General features: G+C 49.3%; 4 protein-coding genes across 4 annotated transcripts; 1 reads left to right on the top strand and 3 right to left on the bottom strand.

Moving 5' to 3' along the window:
- Positions 1-557: 557 nt before the first annotated feature.
- Positions 558-4,384, top strand: L228DRAFT_123788 (PX domain-containing protein). The gene is made up of 9 exons (XM_018329028.1): positions 558-896; positions 971-1,200; positions 1,267-1,575; positions 1,653-2,265; positions 2,328-2,424; positions 2,479-2,959; positions 3,030-3,140; positions 3,203-3,760; positions 3,859-4,384. The coding sequence occupies exons 1-9, from the start codon at positions 701-703 to the stop codon at positions 4,078-4,080; spliced, it is 2,817 nt and encodes a 938-aa protein (XP_018189330.1). The 5' UTR covers positions 558-700; the 3' UTR covers positions 4,081-4,384.
- A 303-nt stretch (positions 4,385-4,687) lies between these two features.
- On the bottom strand, positions 4,688-7,800 carry L228DRAFT_282462 (hypothetical protein; the record flags this gene model as incomplete). Its single annotated transcript, XM_018336000.1, has 5 exons — positions 4,688-5,814; positions 5,921-6,174; positions 6,240-6,685; positions 6,758-7,435; positions 7,507-7,800. The coding sequence occupies 5 exons, from the start codon at positions 7,798-7,800 to the stop codon at positions 4,688-4,690; spliced, it is 2,799 nt and encodes a 932-aa protein (XP_018189331.1).
- A 757-nt stretch (positions 7,801-8,557) lies between these two features.
- Positions 8,558-10,184, bottom strand: L228DRAFT_246622 (hypothetical protein). The gene has a single exon (XM_018332457.1). It carries the CDS (start codon positions 9,968-9,970, stop codon positions 8,666-8,668), a length of 1,305 nt encoding a protein of 434 aa, XP_018189332.1. The 5' UTR covers positions 9,971-10,184; the 3' UTR covers positions 8,558-8,665.
- A 2,138-nt stretch (positions 10,185-12,322) lies between these two features.
- Positions 12,323-14,125, bottom strand: L228DRAFT_267745 (hypothetical protein; the record flags this gene model as incomplete). The annotated part of the gene is made up of 2 exons (XM_018335026.1): positions 12,323-13,364; positions 13,422-14,125. 2 exons carry the CDS (start codon positions 14,123-14,125, stop codon positions 12,323-12,325), a joined length of 1,746 nt encoding a protein of 581 aa, XP_018189333.1.
- Positions 14,126-14,811: the final 686 nt, after the last annotated feature.

A 14,811-nucleotide genomic window follows, 5' to 3' on the forward strand; every position in this document is an offset into this window, starting at 1 on the left:
GGTCTGATCCACATCTTCAGGGACGATGATGGGCTTTCTGATACAAATTATATTACGAAAATTAACGCTTGGATGATTCAAACGTGAAGAAGAGAGACATCATGGGCGCAGTTTGGCTTCTCGGCATTTCTGGGCGCTTAAAGGCGGTCGGGAAAAGGGACCTGGCCGCTAAGTTACGTCTAAGCCCCACCAGCTTAGTTTACCTCATGAATACCTAGACCCGCTACCAGTTTTGATGAAAAATAAAGTTGCGTAAAAGTAACTCAGTTTTGTTTCTGAGGCTACCGAGAGCGGTCGGAATTCGCCCCATCGAAACCGGTCGTCAGCTTGCATTTGATGAGTCTTGGGCCTAACAAAACTCAAACGGATGCAAATAGTAATTCTTACTACTATCCGTAGAGACGCCCTCTCCATCCCTGCTACTTCTTGTCCTTATATGGTCCCATCTTGCTGTTTTTCTTGTGTCCTGTTAGAGGCCCTATTTTTGACTGTAAAATTAGTCTGAAACCCTCAGCCAGTGAAGCAGGATTTTCTGGAGGAGCACGCGTACAAGTTTACGTCCTTGTTTAGACCGTCTCGGGACCCTACGTCACCCCAGGCTCGTCCCCACCACCGTCGTTCTCTCCACGATCTTGACTGTGCCGCCATACCGTCGATCACGACGTGAGGGAGAAAGAAAAATATCAACGCAGAGAGAACAATGGCCGACCAGGCCAAATCAAATCCTCCTGCTGTCGTATTGAACGGCATGACTCAAATGGAAGCGCCTGGCAGCGGCGTCGCCGTTGAGAAGCCTTCGCAAGAGGATCCGACGGTCCCGCAGGAAGCAGCTCCGAGACCCTCAACAGATTCAGCTCCCGCACCGGGCCAGATACTGACCGGCAAACAAGAACACTGTGAGCTGCGATTGTCATCAGACATTGTTCTTCATTCAGTTTAGAAACTGTAAGCTGACCGTATCATTCCATAGACCTCAAGCGTGAGCTTCTTTCGCAGCAAGTGCGTTTTGAAATTTCCGAACTTTCTTCGCCTACTGCCCTGCAGCGTTTCGGCGCCCCATTTCGGTCAGAATTTGGTGAAGTAGCTCCGATAGATTCAGACCTGCCGATATTGCGATACATTTTTGTGCATCATGTGCGAAACTTTCCATTTCTAGACCAGGCGCGGGAAACGGAATTTTGGCAAAATAAGTTACAAGTGGTATGTCAAAGTCCTCTACGCTGAATTCCTTTAGGTTACTGTGCTAATAACTTCTGGTTGCACTAGTTTCTAGAGTCGTTTGCCAACAAGCATGTCTCTTCGTCGGAAGATCGGCTGGAAATGACCAAGCGTCGGAAGCTTGCGATCAAGGCGCAGAAGCTGGTCGAGCTCATGATGGTTTCCGGTATACCTACAGCGTCTGGATATGAAGAGCGGATCCGATTTTCCGAGATTGAAGTGGTTGATCGCGGTGCGCAAGAGCAGGGGCTTGTGTTGAACATGCCCAATGGCCATGAGATTAATGGGTGGAATGTGAACATTGCTGGTGTGCGCACGACATCTGTGAAGCGCACTGTTCGATACCATCAGCATGCTGTAAGTTGAAGCGAGACAAAAAAGAGGCTGAAACCCGGCAAGAATTGGAAACTAATTCAATGAATTCGCTCGTCTAGGAATTCCTCATCAGCGTCAAGCAAGGAAAAGGCCCCGAGATATTTATCGGTCGACGATACGGCGAGTTTGCACGCCTGCATAAACGTCTTCGCGTTGAGCTCCCCGGAAAGGTCTTGCCACCGCTGCCTCGAAAGAATAAGAATTCGACGACATCAAACTTCCTTGGCGTCAATGGCGACGACGCGTCGTCCGTGTCGTCCGTGTCGACACAAGATAATACTCCATCTGATGAGGGCAGCGGTTTGAGGAGCTTTGTTGGGTTAGGTCATCGACGGGGTGGGTCCCTCAACAGTGTCAAGTCCCCACGAACCTCAGTTGAGAGTGTGCGAGACTCTGTGGTACTCTATCGGGAGGACCAGCGTGTTTCGCTTCGCGCGTTCTTGAGGACCTTATTGCAAAACCAAATGATTTCAGAGACAAAGGCCATGAGCGATTTCTTGACCGGCCGTCCCATTCAACTCAATGAGGAAGAAAAGGCAGACATTCAGCGACGAACCGAAATGGACGAGCGACGTGTCGAGGAGCAACGAAAATTCTATGAGATTGCACGGCAAAGGGCGAAAGAACTTGATGTGTATATGGAACGGTTCCGACGGGATATCGTTGAGAGCAGTATGTCAATTCATGCTTGACCTGATAGAGCCCTTCATTTTACGCTGACCATTTTCGGACAGACGGCTTGACCAAGCTCTTTAGAGAAATTCGGGTCAAACATAGCATCGACGAGCTCAGCGTCGAATACAAGAAATTTGCTGAATGGCTCCGTATAGAGTAGGGTTTGAAGCTCATATCTTCAAGGGTCATATTTGCTAATATCTCGTGCAGAGTTGCTGCCACGATATACCACCTTTTCCTGGCGGAAGACAATTCGCCAGAGATGTTTGCACAGGCAAAGAGAATACACTCCCTCATTCCCTACACGCTCCTGAAGAATGTTATCCGCATTGCAAATCCAGCAGCAGTCATGTCTGGTGTCTTAGACCTGTTCCTGGCTCAACCCTTTGGATCTCGCTCGCTGTTGCAACGCATCTTTTCAATGGCGCTCAATGACGGCATCAGATCATTCCAGAAAGCTATTGATTCAATAGCTCTCAAGATTGATGATCCGGTCTTGTGTGAGAAATTGAAAAAGTTTTGTGACTCCGATGAAGAAACAAAGGACATCATCCGAGCAGAGGCTGCTAGTGAAGACATTGACCTCTTGGTGGCCATTCTGCGAACGGATCTTCTTTCGCCGCCTTTGACGCCTGACCAGATTGGAAAGGTATTCAATGCATATGTCGCATGGAACAATGCCGTGGAAAACGTATGACGGAATACTCTAGATCTTTCTTTTTGAATTACGTGCAGCTGACATTTTGTTTTTCTTTTCATAGGTTGATGAGGAAATGAAACAAGGAGCACAGCTCTTTGCATCCTTGAAGCAGCTACTCAAGCTCTACACTCGTCAGAGGGACAAGATGATGATGTTAAGCATCATTGAAGAGGTTTGTCACCAATGTCTCTGGCCTTTTTGCTATACCTAGCGTTTACTAATCGACCGCCACAGCCTGTTACACTACAGCTTTTCCGGGACTTGTTCACCATCTTCTATGAACCGCTTGTTCGGGTGTACAAGTCAGCCAATGTGTACAATAGTGTGACCGACTTTGCCGCCTTTTTCGAAGACATGATCCATGTCGTTGAGCGCGCACAGCGACAGGACGTCGCCGCTGACCCCAACCAGACTGTCCAATCATTCATCGACCTCTGCGCTCGCCACCAAGACAACTTTTACAAGTTTGTTCACGAGGTGCATCTCCACGACAACGGCCTGTTTGAGCAACTCATGGGCTGGCTAGAGGGCATTCTTGAATTCCTCCGAAACGGGCCCAAGGGCGGCAAGCTCGATATGAATGCCTTGTTCCAGGGCGCAAAGGACGTTGGACAAATTGACAAGCAAGTGGCGCTCAAGGAAATTGACGCCTTGATCCACTGGCAAGAAGAGCGGAAAAAGTGGCATTACGACAAGACCAGGCAGAAGATGGCTGCCGATGGAAACGCTGCCACCGTAGCAGATGCCCCAGGCGCGAATACCTTTAAGAGTTCAGACTTTGGCCTCAATGAGGTGAGCACCCCTTCCCCTCTCTTCCCTTTTAATCTTTCTAATCTTTCTCTCCTTCTTCTCCTGTGGATTGACTTTTAGCTAACATAATTCGACTGTAGATGGACCTCCAAGATCTCAACATCGAAGATGACGACGAGGCAAGCGAGTCTGAAGACGAAGACGAGAACCTCGACCCCTTTGCGGCAGAGCGTAAACGTCGCGCCAAGCGGCAGGACCGCTTACGGCGCACGGCCGGCGAACCTATCAAGCCGCCCGTCAGCGAGCTTCTCAAGCTCCAGCCTGGCTTCCTCGCCATGCTGAGAATGGTCTTGGCCGATTAGTTCTTGCATCTGGATGTCCATTGTATGGTTTGATCCAGGAGTGCATTGCAACTTTTCATTAAACTTGGCCCTTGCTCTATTTGTACTCTTTTCCTACTTCTTTCTTTCCAAGGCTGGTCCTTGTATTCTGTCCTTTTTCACCGCTTCCACCCTTTTTTTTTTTTTGTAGTTTTGCTCTCCTCTGCTCTGCTCTGATACCTCCTGTGTCCCTGTCTCCTAATCTGTTTTTTAACACTTATCACTTTTTACATTTTCACATGCAGCTTACGCCTTGATTGTTCGTCTTCGATGCGTTTACGGGGGTTTCGTGAGCAGGTGTGAGCCGATTCTTCGTTGATTCATTGATTGATACGTGTATTGTTCTTCTGTTCATATACAATACGATATATCAGCGCATATATATAATACATTATCCGTGCATGACAATCACAATTACAATTGGATATGGGAACACAGTACATGTGCTTGACAGCGAAGGAGGGGATCATGAAAAGAAAATAATTTGCTTTGCTTCCCAAAGGGAGAAAAAAAAAAGAGTTCAATGGCATTACACGTACGGGTATCAATAAAAAGTTATTTCACACTTCATCGCGCTCTATCTCAAGCCTCAAGCCTCAATTGCACCCGCACCGCCACCGGCGCCGCCGCCTCCTCCAAAATCCTCATACCAGTAATCATCATCCAGGCCTTCGCGGCTCGGGACTTGCGGGAGGAGGAGAACGCCTGACGCGTAATCATCTGCTGTCCCTGCACGTGGGTTTATCCCGCCTGCGCCTGCACCTCTAGTCTTGACTTCTCTGCTGCCTCCTACTCCTACTCCTTCTCCTCTTGCTCCTCCTCCTCCTCCTCCACCACCACCAACCGCCCCCCCAACTCCGCCACCACCGCCATCATGACCATGCCCGTGCCCATATTCATCAACATCATCATAATCACGGTTTAACGCAAAGGTAGATCCAAAATGGGACGTGGACGGGGACAGAGAATGCGCATCATACCGGACATTAAGTAGTCGTATCTTCAATCCATACGAAGCAATCAGCTCGATAAGACGATGCGTGTGGGCCGTGAGGGGCGGGTGGCCGAGGAGCATGAGCAAGGAGTCGAACCACTCGGCCGCGAGGTCGGACGAAGGGGTGGAGAGGTTGAGCAGGACGGTTTCTGGAGCGGGTGCGGGTCCGCTAGAACTTGCAATGGCTGTGCCTCCTCTTGTTCCGGGTGCTTTTCCACCACCACCACCACCACCACCACCACCACCACCAGCAGTAACGGCAGCTCCAGCAGACATGCCCGTGTGACGGCCTTGGACGGCGGGTTGGCTTGGATGATGTTTATGCTTAGAATGGTGGGAGGAAGAGGCGGTAGAGGGATGTGGGAAATGAGATTTTGACGATGCTGATGCTGGTGGGTTGGATGATGTGCGCGTGAGGATGGCGATGCGGTAGAGTTCTGACGATGTAGCAGCAGCCGCAGCCGCAGCCGCAGCTGCTGATGAGGATGATGGGGAGAGTAATAGGGATGATGAGGACGATTTGGAAGTTGCATGGTTTGGATTGAAAGATGATGTAGGGAAAGAGGAGGAAGTATGTTGTGGTTTTACCGCGGTGTTTGTAGCCGGGTCGGCGTGGATAGTGGACGAACTGCTCGTTGTAGCAGTTGTCAATGGCCGCTTTTGCGGGGACGAGTCGTTTGGATCGAAATTCGACACGACGGAGGACACAATGGATAGGTCGACTATATTTCGTCATCGGTAAGTAATGCGTTACTTTTCCTTCTGGAGAAATGGAGAGAGTGACCCAGGGGCCGGATGGGGGAGGAGGAGGAGAGAGGAAGAACTCACTCTTTTCAGAAAGCATCTCTAGACTCGGATCCAGCGTCGACTTTTCGTTAAAGGTCGCATAGTGGAGATATCGTCGATTATGCGACAGTCGGACGAAGCGCCACGATGCAGGCAAGAGGTCTTGCGGCTTTACAGGCCCATTCGAGGGGTTGGGGTCTGGTGCGCCAGGAAACCAGGCGCCCTGGAGTAAACATCTGATTCGTTGTTCCTTGACAAAATGTAGAGCTTCGTAGTCGAGCTCGTCACGAACTTGCCTAGATGCGAAAATGATTTAATTTTTCGCAGCAACAAGATAGTCTCGAACAGGGGGACAGTTTACCTCAAGTGCTTGCCCCAGACGTCTTCATAAGCCATTTCCAGCAGCTCCATTTGAATCTCTCTCAATTTTGCACAGTCAAATGCTGCGAATTCCTCTCGCACCTCGTCGAGATCAGCTGTCCGTGCAGCCTGGCCGACGACCTGGTCAACAAGGATGCGCACTAGATCCACTATTTTCTCAAAGTCCACCTGTTCGGCTCCAGTGGTTTTCCATAGGCGGAAAAAGGCTTCCAGAGCGCTATTGTGCAGTCTAGGCCACTGAAGAAGCAGTGGCCGGAAGAGTTTCTCAAAAGACGTTCGCGACTCAAAAGCAATGTAGCCCTTGGCGTCTTCAATCTCTGACTTGTCAATCTCAAAATGCTCGTACAGAATCAAAGTAACGGCAATGCTCGCTCGGGCAACAGGACATCGCTGATCCTGGGGCAACGCCAACTCTTCCAAAAGTAACTGCTCGTGGCAAAAGTTTTAGCACACGCTACTCTCACTTTTGATTCTAAAAAGAAAATCACTGCAACTCACCTTTTGAAGTTCTTCTTGGCGCTTGTTCGCATAATCTGCCAGATCCAACATTCCGAGGACGCCTACTTCGGCAAATTCTATCGCCGGAGCTTCAGACTCGAAACCGAGTCGACGCCATTTTTCTGGATGGCTCTTTCGGCTTCTCTTTGTGTCGCCGTCGTCTGAGGCGGTTCCAGGAGGGGTCGGGTTGCTGGCTAGATACACTCCCTTCAGTGCCTTCCTATGTTCCGAACTTGCTGGGTCGACCATGACATTCCGCCATTTCCGCAAAAGCACTTTGGTCAACGCCTGGAATTCCAGCAGCGGATGAGCCAGTTCCTGTAATGCACTGCTTTGCATCAATAGATACACTGCTTTAAACGCGCCTGATTCTTGTAGCCGCTTGACGAATCCCTGCCAATCCCCTTCCGGGTCTGTGCTGATCGCATCCCGCATCAACGAATTGATCAATTGTAGCGAGTTTGCGCACAGCGCGTGGTCGGCCGAGGATAATTTGCCGACCAAGGTCTCAAGGAATTTGGGGTGACGGCTGATGACAGGTTTAAGTGCTCTAAATCCAAACGAATATGCTTGCGAAGACCGACCCGCGGCGAATGAATGTGAAACGATGGCGACAAGAATCGACATTGCGCCCCGAAGTATATTGACGAGAGGGTGCGTTACGATCAGCTCGACGACCTGTGGCAAAAGCAGTCCTTATTAGCGCACTGTTCCATATGATAATATATTCTCGGCATTGACTGTTATACCCTCTCAACCAAATCCTCTGCCACAGCTTCCCAGCCGCGATCGACGTCCAAAAGCCTCGAAAACGCCGTAAGCCCATACGCCAGAGTATTTCCCGTCGCATTCATAATCAAATGTCGTAGTCTCACGAGACCGCCGGATGCGACGAACACCTCTGCAAAGGATGGATCTCCTATACTTGATTGGAGCTTGAATGCAGCCATCTTGCGCACGGAATCCTCGTCGCTATCGAGGCCGAGAACGAGCTCGGTGAGGTCGAACAGATCGCCTTCCACCCCGTCTGAAAGGCCAGCCATCTTGTTTTATTCAAAAAAATTCCCAAAGATAGTTTGAGGACGGCGTTAAGCTGGGCTCCCCGTGAATCTCCCAATCTCGGGAGCTACTGCATGAAATCGGTGCGGAAGCTCTCCTGAATTCGATTCTTGGCCAATATTCCGCTTCCAAGGCGTTGCAATCGTGATTTTCAGAGCCACCTTTGTCCGTATTTTCGTGAGCTCGTAACAGTCGCGTCCTCTTAGCTGGGGTTGAAAGTCTCCTTCGTCAATAAAATTGTAATCCAATATTGTTGTTGTTGTTGTTGCCGTCCGAACTATCAACTGTCGTTGGCTCAACCATGTCCGTCGGCCTATGCCGATTTTGGTAAAAACAGGGGTCCATCACACGTCGTTATCGCGTCTTGTCGGCTATCCCTCTTACCTCGTCTCTCCGCGGCAGGAGATTTAGCTAGGTACTAGACTTTGAATCGCTCTACAATGATATCACAGGCATGGTCATCCACATGCCACTCATATGTGGGCTATGGAATAATTGCTACAAATTATTCGTTCAGCAAGGTGTCAGTTATAGAATACAAATGTTGCCTCAACCCAATTCACCAGGTCAGCTGGAGATTGTCATGAGCCAGAACTCTAGATCCAGACAGTCGGGGGAATGCAAAAGCCACCAGCATCATTGTCCTGATTTCCTCACACATACTGATTGGCTGGCACTTCTAAAGATGGAACGATAAAAAATTTGCAAATTTAGAGTTTTCAGAGCCACAAGTTGGCAATTGTATGGAAGGCTATGACAAGTACAATGTGCTTGTGCATAAATGTGTCGTTCGGTAAGTACAGTCAACATATATTCAGTTAGATAAGGTAGCTGCCTCTATATAAGGCGTCAACGCCGCTCCACCAATGGGTTTTTACCTCGATGTGGAATCCGTTGAGGTTCCTCCTCCAGAAGCCAATTCTTCATAATCACAGAATTTAATTCGTCATCCGATCTATACGTAGTCCCATCCCGGAGGCCCTGAAGCATATAAAGCATTTTCGGCCCAACAATGCTGGCCACACTGTGGAAGATCTGATCAGCCCACTTATCAAACAGCCAATGTTGGTCTTGGAAGACAGGTATGCTCCAGTGGGCGATGATGATGAGAGCTAGGGGATGGCGTGCCATGATGAGATCGAGGAATCTGTCTGAGAGAATCAACGGCCAAGTAAATAGGATCGAAAAGTTTGGTTCGAGTGGCGTGCTTGCAAAAAAAGAATAAAGTTGCACCAGCGCCGCACGGGAGATTCTCTTTTCTTCAGCTGAAAAGCTTGCCGTGTCAATAGCGGCTGCTAAATGTGAGAGACGACAAAGGATATCAGTATTGTGCGAATGAGCAGGAGTAGAAGAAGAAGAAGAGTTATCTGGTTTATCTTTTAGCCAGGCGGTGACTGCCGGGTCCGTTACATATGGACACGATGCCGGTTGAAGATGGTAGTAACCGCGCAGTGCGACCAGCAAGTCCCGTAAGCTGTCAATGGTTTCAGAGGGTCTTTCACCTCCAAGTGCAAAGGGCGTTGTGAGGCAGAGGAGTATTTGGAAGAACGTAAATGTTAACGTCGCCGTGGCATTGTGCTTGTTGATCCGGATTACGGACGAGCGAAACTTGGCCAATCCAGCTGCATTGCTCAACCGCGCTAGCTTGACATATCGCGGCGCATCCTCTGGATATAGATATGCGCAATGAAACGATGAGAGGGCGTCTACGGAGTCCATAAGGAACGGGTGGGCCTGGGCCTCTCCAAGGACCATTCTCGTCCAGAGCCCTTCCCGACAGGGAGATGTTAGGGCAAACAATGTGTCTGCCGTGGCACTTAGATAATGACGTGTGCACTTGGATATGTGGACGGATAGTTCAAGCTCCGCACGGAGGCGCGGCTGTGCACGCGCTGCTTTGGACACTTCCAGAAACACCCGTAGTTGGGCATGAGGCGGCACGTCGAGCGCGTTAGAACGAGACAAAGCCACAGCCCTCGCCTGCTCATAATTTGAATCCTCGGGAGCAAATTCCCAAGTACAGGAAACCCTGTTGCGTGTGCAAGCCACGCATTTGGGTTTCCGTTCATCGCACTTCTTCCGCCGTTGGCGGCAAGTCAGACATCCCGTACGCGTCCTAAGCCGCCGAGGCTTCAGCTGGGGAGGATTTGGCATATTGAATCAATGGAATCGATAATCTTTGATGAGACATATAGACAAAGCAGTCATGTCAAGAAGTGAGCTGTTCAGTTCCAATTTAATACGGCCGATGGGCGCGATATTAAATAGGAGGGGCATTCTTCTCATCTCCAATAAATAAAATGAAATGGTCAGATCGACGAGCTGAAGGAGGTTCAGCTCCGCCATTGCAAGGCTGAGTGGGAAAGCTGTTGTCCAATATAAAGGGAGAACTAGTAGTTAGAACCCTGTAATAGATGGAGTTGAGCCCCACATGGGGGCGCAATGACTTTTCCCGCTCAGCCCTGTCGGTCCGGTATAATAAGTTCCCGGCTGACCAACAAATGCCTTGAAAAGAGCCTCAAAATGCAGGACACCTCACTGACGATTCAATTTCTAAAGATTGTGTATGGCGAGTTATCGGCCCAAGTTGTTTGACTCACGATCAGTAGGAGCAAAGGGACACCTTACCGGCATACAGAGGCTATATATCAACCCGATTCATCCATAAATAGACCAGCAATGCCATGCTAACTTCATAAGCAAGACGGGAGCCCCAGAGTAGCGTTTATTTTCCTAAAACAACAACTTCCAGTAATTCAGTTACAGTATTTTAGAGGAACAGGATATCCAACTCAATCTCTCGCTGTCAAGCAGCAAGTTATATTTACTATATTATGACTGTGAATATACACTCCTGCTGATCCAAAAAGGGGGGGGAATACGGATATACTCACACATTCCCCGAATTCCCCGGAAAACAGAAGACGTGAGCAAGGACCAAAAGCTTGTCTACCATGGATACAGGGATAGATAAATCTTATTTCCCCAGGTATTCCTCTTATCCCCAGGGACCAGGGTCCCCCCCCACAGACGGACCCCTTGCTTCCAGATCCCTTTTTCCCACAGTCCCACCCCCGCATGTCTCACAAATTCACACAATACGTTGTGGGCGGGCTGCGCCCTTCAATGCACGTACAAAAAGAAAAAAGAAAAGAAAAGAAGAAAAAATATTCCCGGTCTCTTATCAGGGTTTGCCAAGGATTGTGAACTTGTTGCGTACCTGAAGGTTTCAATTGAACCTCCCACAATTTTCTCCACACGGGCCCCATGGCCCCCATGGGGATGAAAGATAAGAAAACAATGACAGCTACAGAACAGCGAGCACACGAGCACAATGTAAATTTTAGCGAGAAAAGGGGGGAAATAATAATGCTTTTACATCACGGTGTAATGAAGAGGTTCAGAATTGATAAGGTTTTAAATTTTTTTCTTTGCTAAGGTATTCGTGTTCTTCTTCTACGACGTTCTATCATTAAGTTCGTGTGCGTGCGTTGCGGCAATGAATAGGTACAACGAAAAGTGGACTGGTATGTTGTATGCGTGGTAAACTTGGGAGCCCCCCAGATCGTAGAACACCAATCAGTATCTTTTCTACATTGGATACTGCGAGCAGAAAACCTTTTGCTCCTCCTTTTCGTAGGATGGCCTCTTCTATAATCTCTTACCGCGCACCACGGTCACCTCATTAGATTACTTAGGTTCTGTATATGTGGTGCGCGAGTAAACCGATCAAGGAAAAATGCGATCAGAGAGGCGGACCGTAAATACAAGACGTAACGATGAAAACGATGACGAAAAGCCAGGGCAAGGCTGTTACTTAGCCAAAGGTCAAAAAGCCCAATGGACAAAGGAAAGTATTGGGCCCAGCAACCCCGGCACCGGGCTTCTCGTTTCGGTACGGTGCGTAATGTAGAAGGTGAATAGGGAAAGGCAAGAGCAAAAGCAACAAAGGAAAAAGGAAAGAAAACTGTCCGCAAAGCTCAGAAATCCTTCCTTCCCAGGATATGCCTCCCAAATACAGAGGAAACGGAAAATTAATGAGGATGGGAATGATGGCACGTGAGAAGAAAAAAAAAGCAATGACTCAGGAAACGAGAAACAGAAAAAGAAAAATGACCATCCTGGTAAGCGCTCGCAATGCAAAGTGACCCAAAGGAAGCGGGTGCACAGACAATGAGAAATCTTTGGTATGAGGGAATTAGAAGAACGTCAAAGACATTTTGCCACAGAGGAAACGCCGTGGGTTCTAGTAAACGCCGCTGCCGCCATAAAGATGCGATGGTAAGTAGTCACCCTCTGGGGAGAGAAATGCAAAGGGAAAAAAGAGAAAAGGAGAAAAAAAGGTCAAAGGAAATTATGTTATGAGTGCTTCCGGAATTTGCACCTTTCCAATTAGTTCGTAGAGCGAGCTCTGGTTAGGTGAATGCTGATTGCCGAAGACGACAAAAGAAGCAAAAATAATTCTCGCAACCGCGAGGACTTCATGCAAAAAAAGCAGTTTTTGGTTTATCGTCGCCAGCCAACGTTCCAGATAACGTGGGCTATGTCCTTTGCGGTATTGACGGTATCGACGACTCTGCCGAAGAGGCCGGCGGCCACAACATCATCTTCGTCCTCCTCATAAGGCATAAACATGCCAGAAGGAGTGCGCCGAAGACCGCTTGGAGTACTCGTACCTTCCGATTCAGTTGACGAAAAGTGGATATGAGATGACGCGTCGTAGCTGCTGTTCTCGCGATGGGAGACTCTGGACGGCTCCCAATCCAAATCCACATCTTCATCTTCCTCGTCAAGCAAAAAGTTGCTCGATGGCCGGGAAGGTCTGAGAGTCTCTTGTGACGGCGAAGGGGACAGTTTCGTTCCCCAGAACCCACCCACTTGTTGCTTTGGAGTTTCGTCCTCGGGGGTATCCTTGTATTTGAGCGTCGTAGAGGGCAACTTTGCAATCGTCTTGTTTTCTCCATTGGTGCTGTTGCGGGAACTGTTGCGCCTCGGCGGTTTGGGTCTGCGAGGGGTCTTCTTCATCATCACGAGTCCGTCGTCGGATGAGTCATCGTCGTCGTCTTCATCCATTGCACTGTAGTCATCCTCCTCTTCTGTATCCTCGGCGCTGTCGACGGCAATGCATTGCTCAACCTTTTCAGCAAATCTGATGTGTCGCCGCTCGCCGCTGCTGGGTGACGGGATCCCAGATGATGAAACTGACTCCAAAGCACTTGAATTGCCACGACTCATGGGAGGAGACATGACACAGGAGGTAATATAGTCGGAAGCAGCACGGCCGACAGGGGGGCGGTTTCCATCTCCATTTCTGGCACTCTGTTGAGCCTGAACTGCCGCAGCGGCTTGCTTCAGCAAGGACGCCGCGGAGATGGACCGCTGCAGCATGACTTCCGACATGCTTCGCTTCTTCAAAATGGGTTTCTTGTTGAGAAAAGAGTTGCTCTTCGAGAGACGACTTTGCGGTTCCGACACTGAGGGCGAGAAACTCTTATTGGAGCCTGGTTGCAAGGGGCCATAGAGCCAAGTCACATCACAATCCTTGAGCCTGCAGAGGAACAATTAGCAAGACAAACAACGGGGGGAAAAGCGGAGTTTAATTTACCAGTTTAATGTTTCTGGCGAGACGGTTCGTAGATGATACTTTGACTTGGCCCATGTCCGCCAAGACGCATTCTCCAGTCGCGAGCTCTGACCGTATAATTTTCTTTTCGATACAATATGTTTCCATGATGACCAGATATCCTCCTCCTTCCAATCGTGCGACAGGTAATCCACATGTCGAGAAGGTTCTGATCGGATGGCCGTGTCATCCTCGGCAGCAAGCGCAGGCGGTTCTGGTGATGATCGTCGAGGGCTGTTACTTCGCACAGAGGAGTCATCTTTCGGATTCTGTTCTGTATTTGCCGGCTCTGATTCATCATTCTGCGGCTCAAGGCTCGATGACGTATCCAAATCCTCAATCTGCTCGTAATAGCCGACATCGTCATACGACGGAAACACTACGGGATCATCTTCGAGTGAAAATTTGGATTCTGACGAGAGGCTGCTCACTGATGTCGAGTCGAGAGAAGAGGGATTGGAAAAATTGGTGTGAGAGAAGTGCGGTGGTGATGAGGGTGCGGAGGAGGTGGTCGAGACGGAAAAGTTGTGATCTCGGTCATGACGGCCGTATGACGATTTAGATTTGGAGTAAGATGATTGCGGGTTGTCAAAAAACGAGGACTGCGATGGCGCCGAACGACGAAGATGGCTTGTGGAGAAGTAATCACCATCCCGTCCAGCGGGCACCGAGAGTACCTCGGTCATGATGAGAGAGTATTGGAATTAATATGAACGAAGCCCTCAATCAAGGCTTGGGCTGAGGCGTGAGAGACCAAGAGAGAAAATAGGTGTCAAGCAGCCTAAGCGGAGAGCGGAGGAGGATGAATAATTTGAGTGGATATTGGTTGTCGTCGTCGAATGGACCCTGAATTAAATCAATCACCTCCACCTACATGAAAGAAACAAAAAAGATGGAGGAGAATTGAGTTGGGGAATGATAAAATGGGGATCTCCAGACCGGCGTCTGCAAATCTCCAGGCGAAGAGGTTTAGGCGAGACTCTGTGGCGAATGTGTCTCTTTCGCGTGGGGTGTCCCCAGTCAAAGGCTGGCCGTTTCCGCCCGTACGTAGTGCGCGCCCGGATAGATAGCAATCCCCACCCAAGGAACGTCAGAACGACCCAGATGGCGAAATGACCCAAAAAGCTCCCCAATTGTTCCAAGGACAAAACAAGCAGATTGTGAGATTCCGGGGGTGGCGGCCAAGATATTGTGGATCGATGTGATTGTTTGTTCCACGAGGGAGGAAGTCGCCGAGGATTGCAGGTAGGTGATTCTAGGGAAGGCTCGAATGGGCGATTGGCGCTTGGCTTATCAGAGACCTCAGACACTCCAAATTGCCGCGCGACACAGCGGGGTGAATGGAATGGGCAGTAGTCAGGAGAAGAGAGAA

Source organism: Xylona heveae, assembly GCF_001619985.1.
Source record: "Xylona heveae TC161 unplaced genomic scaffold L228scaffold_4, whole genome shotgun sequence".
Lineage (NCBI taxonomy): Eukaryota > Fungi > Ascomycota > Xylonomycetes > Xylonales > Xylonaceae > Xylona > Xylona heveae.

What these genes read in the sequence shown, in the direction of transcription:
- L228DRAFT_123788 (XM_018329028.1), top strand. Translation starts at nt 701, where the DNA reads ATGGCCGACCAGGCCAAATCAAATCCTCCTGCTGTCGTATTGAACGGC. An exon ending in GGAACAATGCCGTGGAAAAC is followed by an intron (nt 2,960 to 3,029) that starts GTATGACGGAAT and finishes TTCTTTTCATAG; the next exon opens with GTTGATGAGGAAATGAAACA. An exon ending in CAGACTTTGGCCTCAATGAG is followed by an intron (nt 3,761 to 3,858) that starts GTGAGCACCCCT and finishes ATTCGACTGTAG; the next exon opens with ATGGACCTCCAAGATCTCAA.
- L228DRAFT_246622 (XM_018332457.1), bottom strand. Translation starts at nt 9,970, where the DNA reads ATGCCAAATCCTCCCCAGCTGAAGCCTCGGCGGCTTAGGACGCGTACG.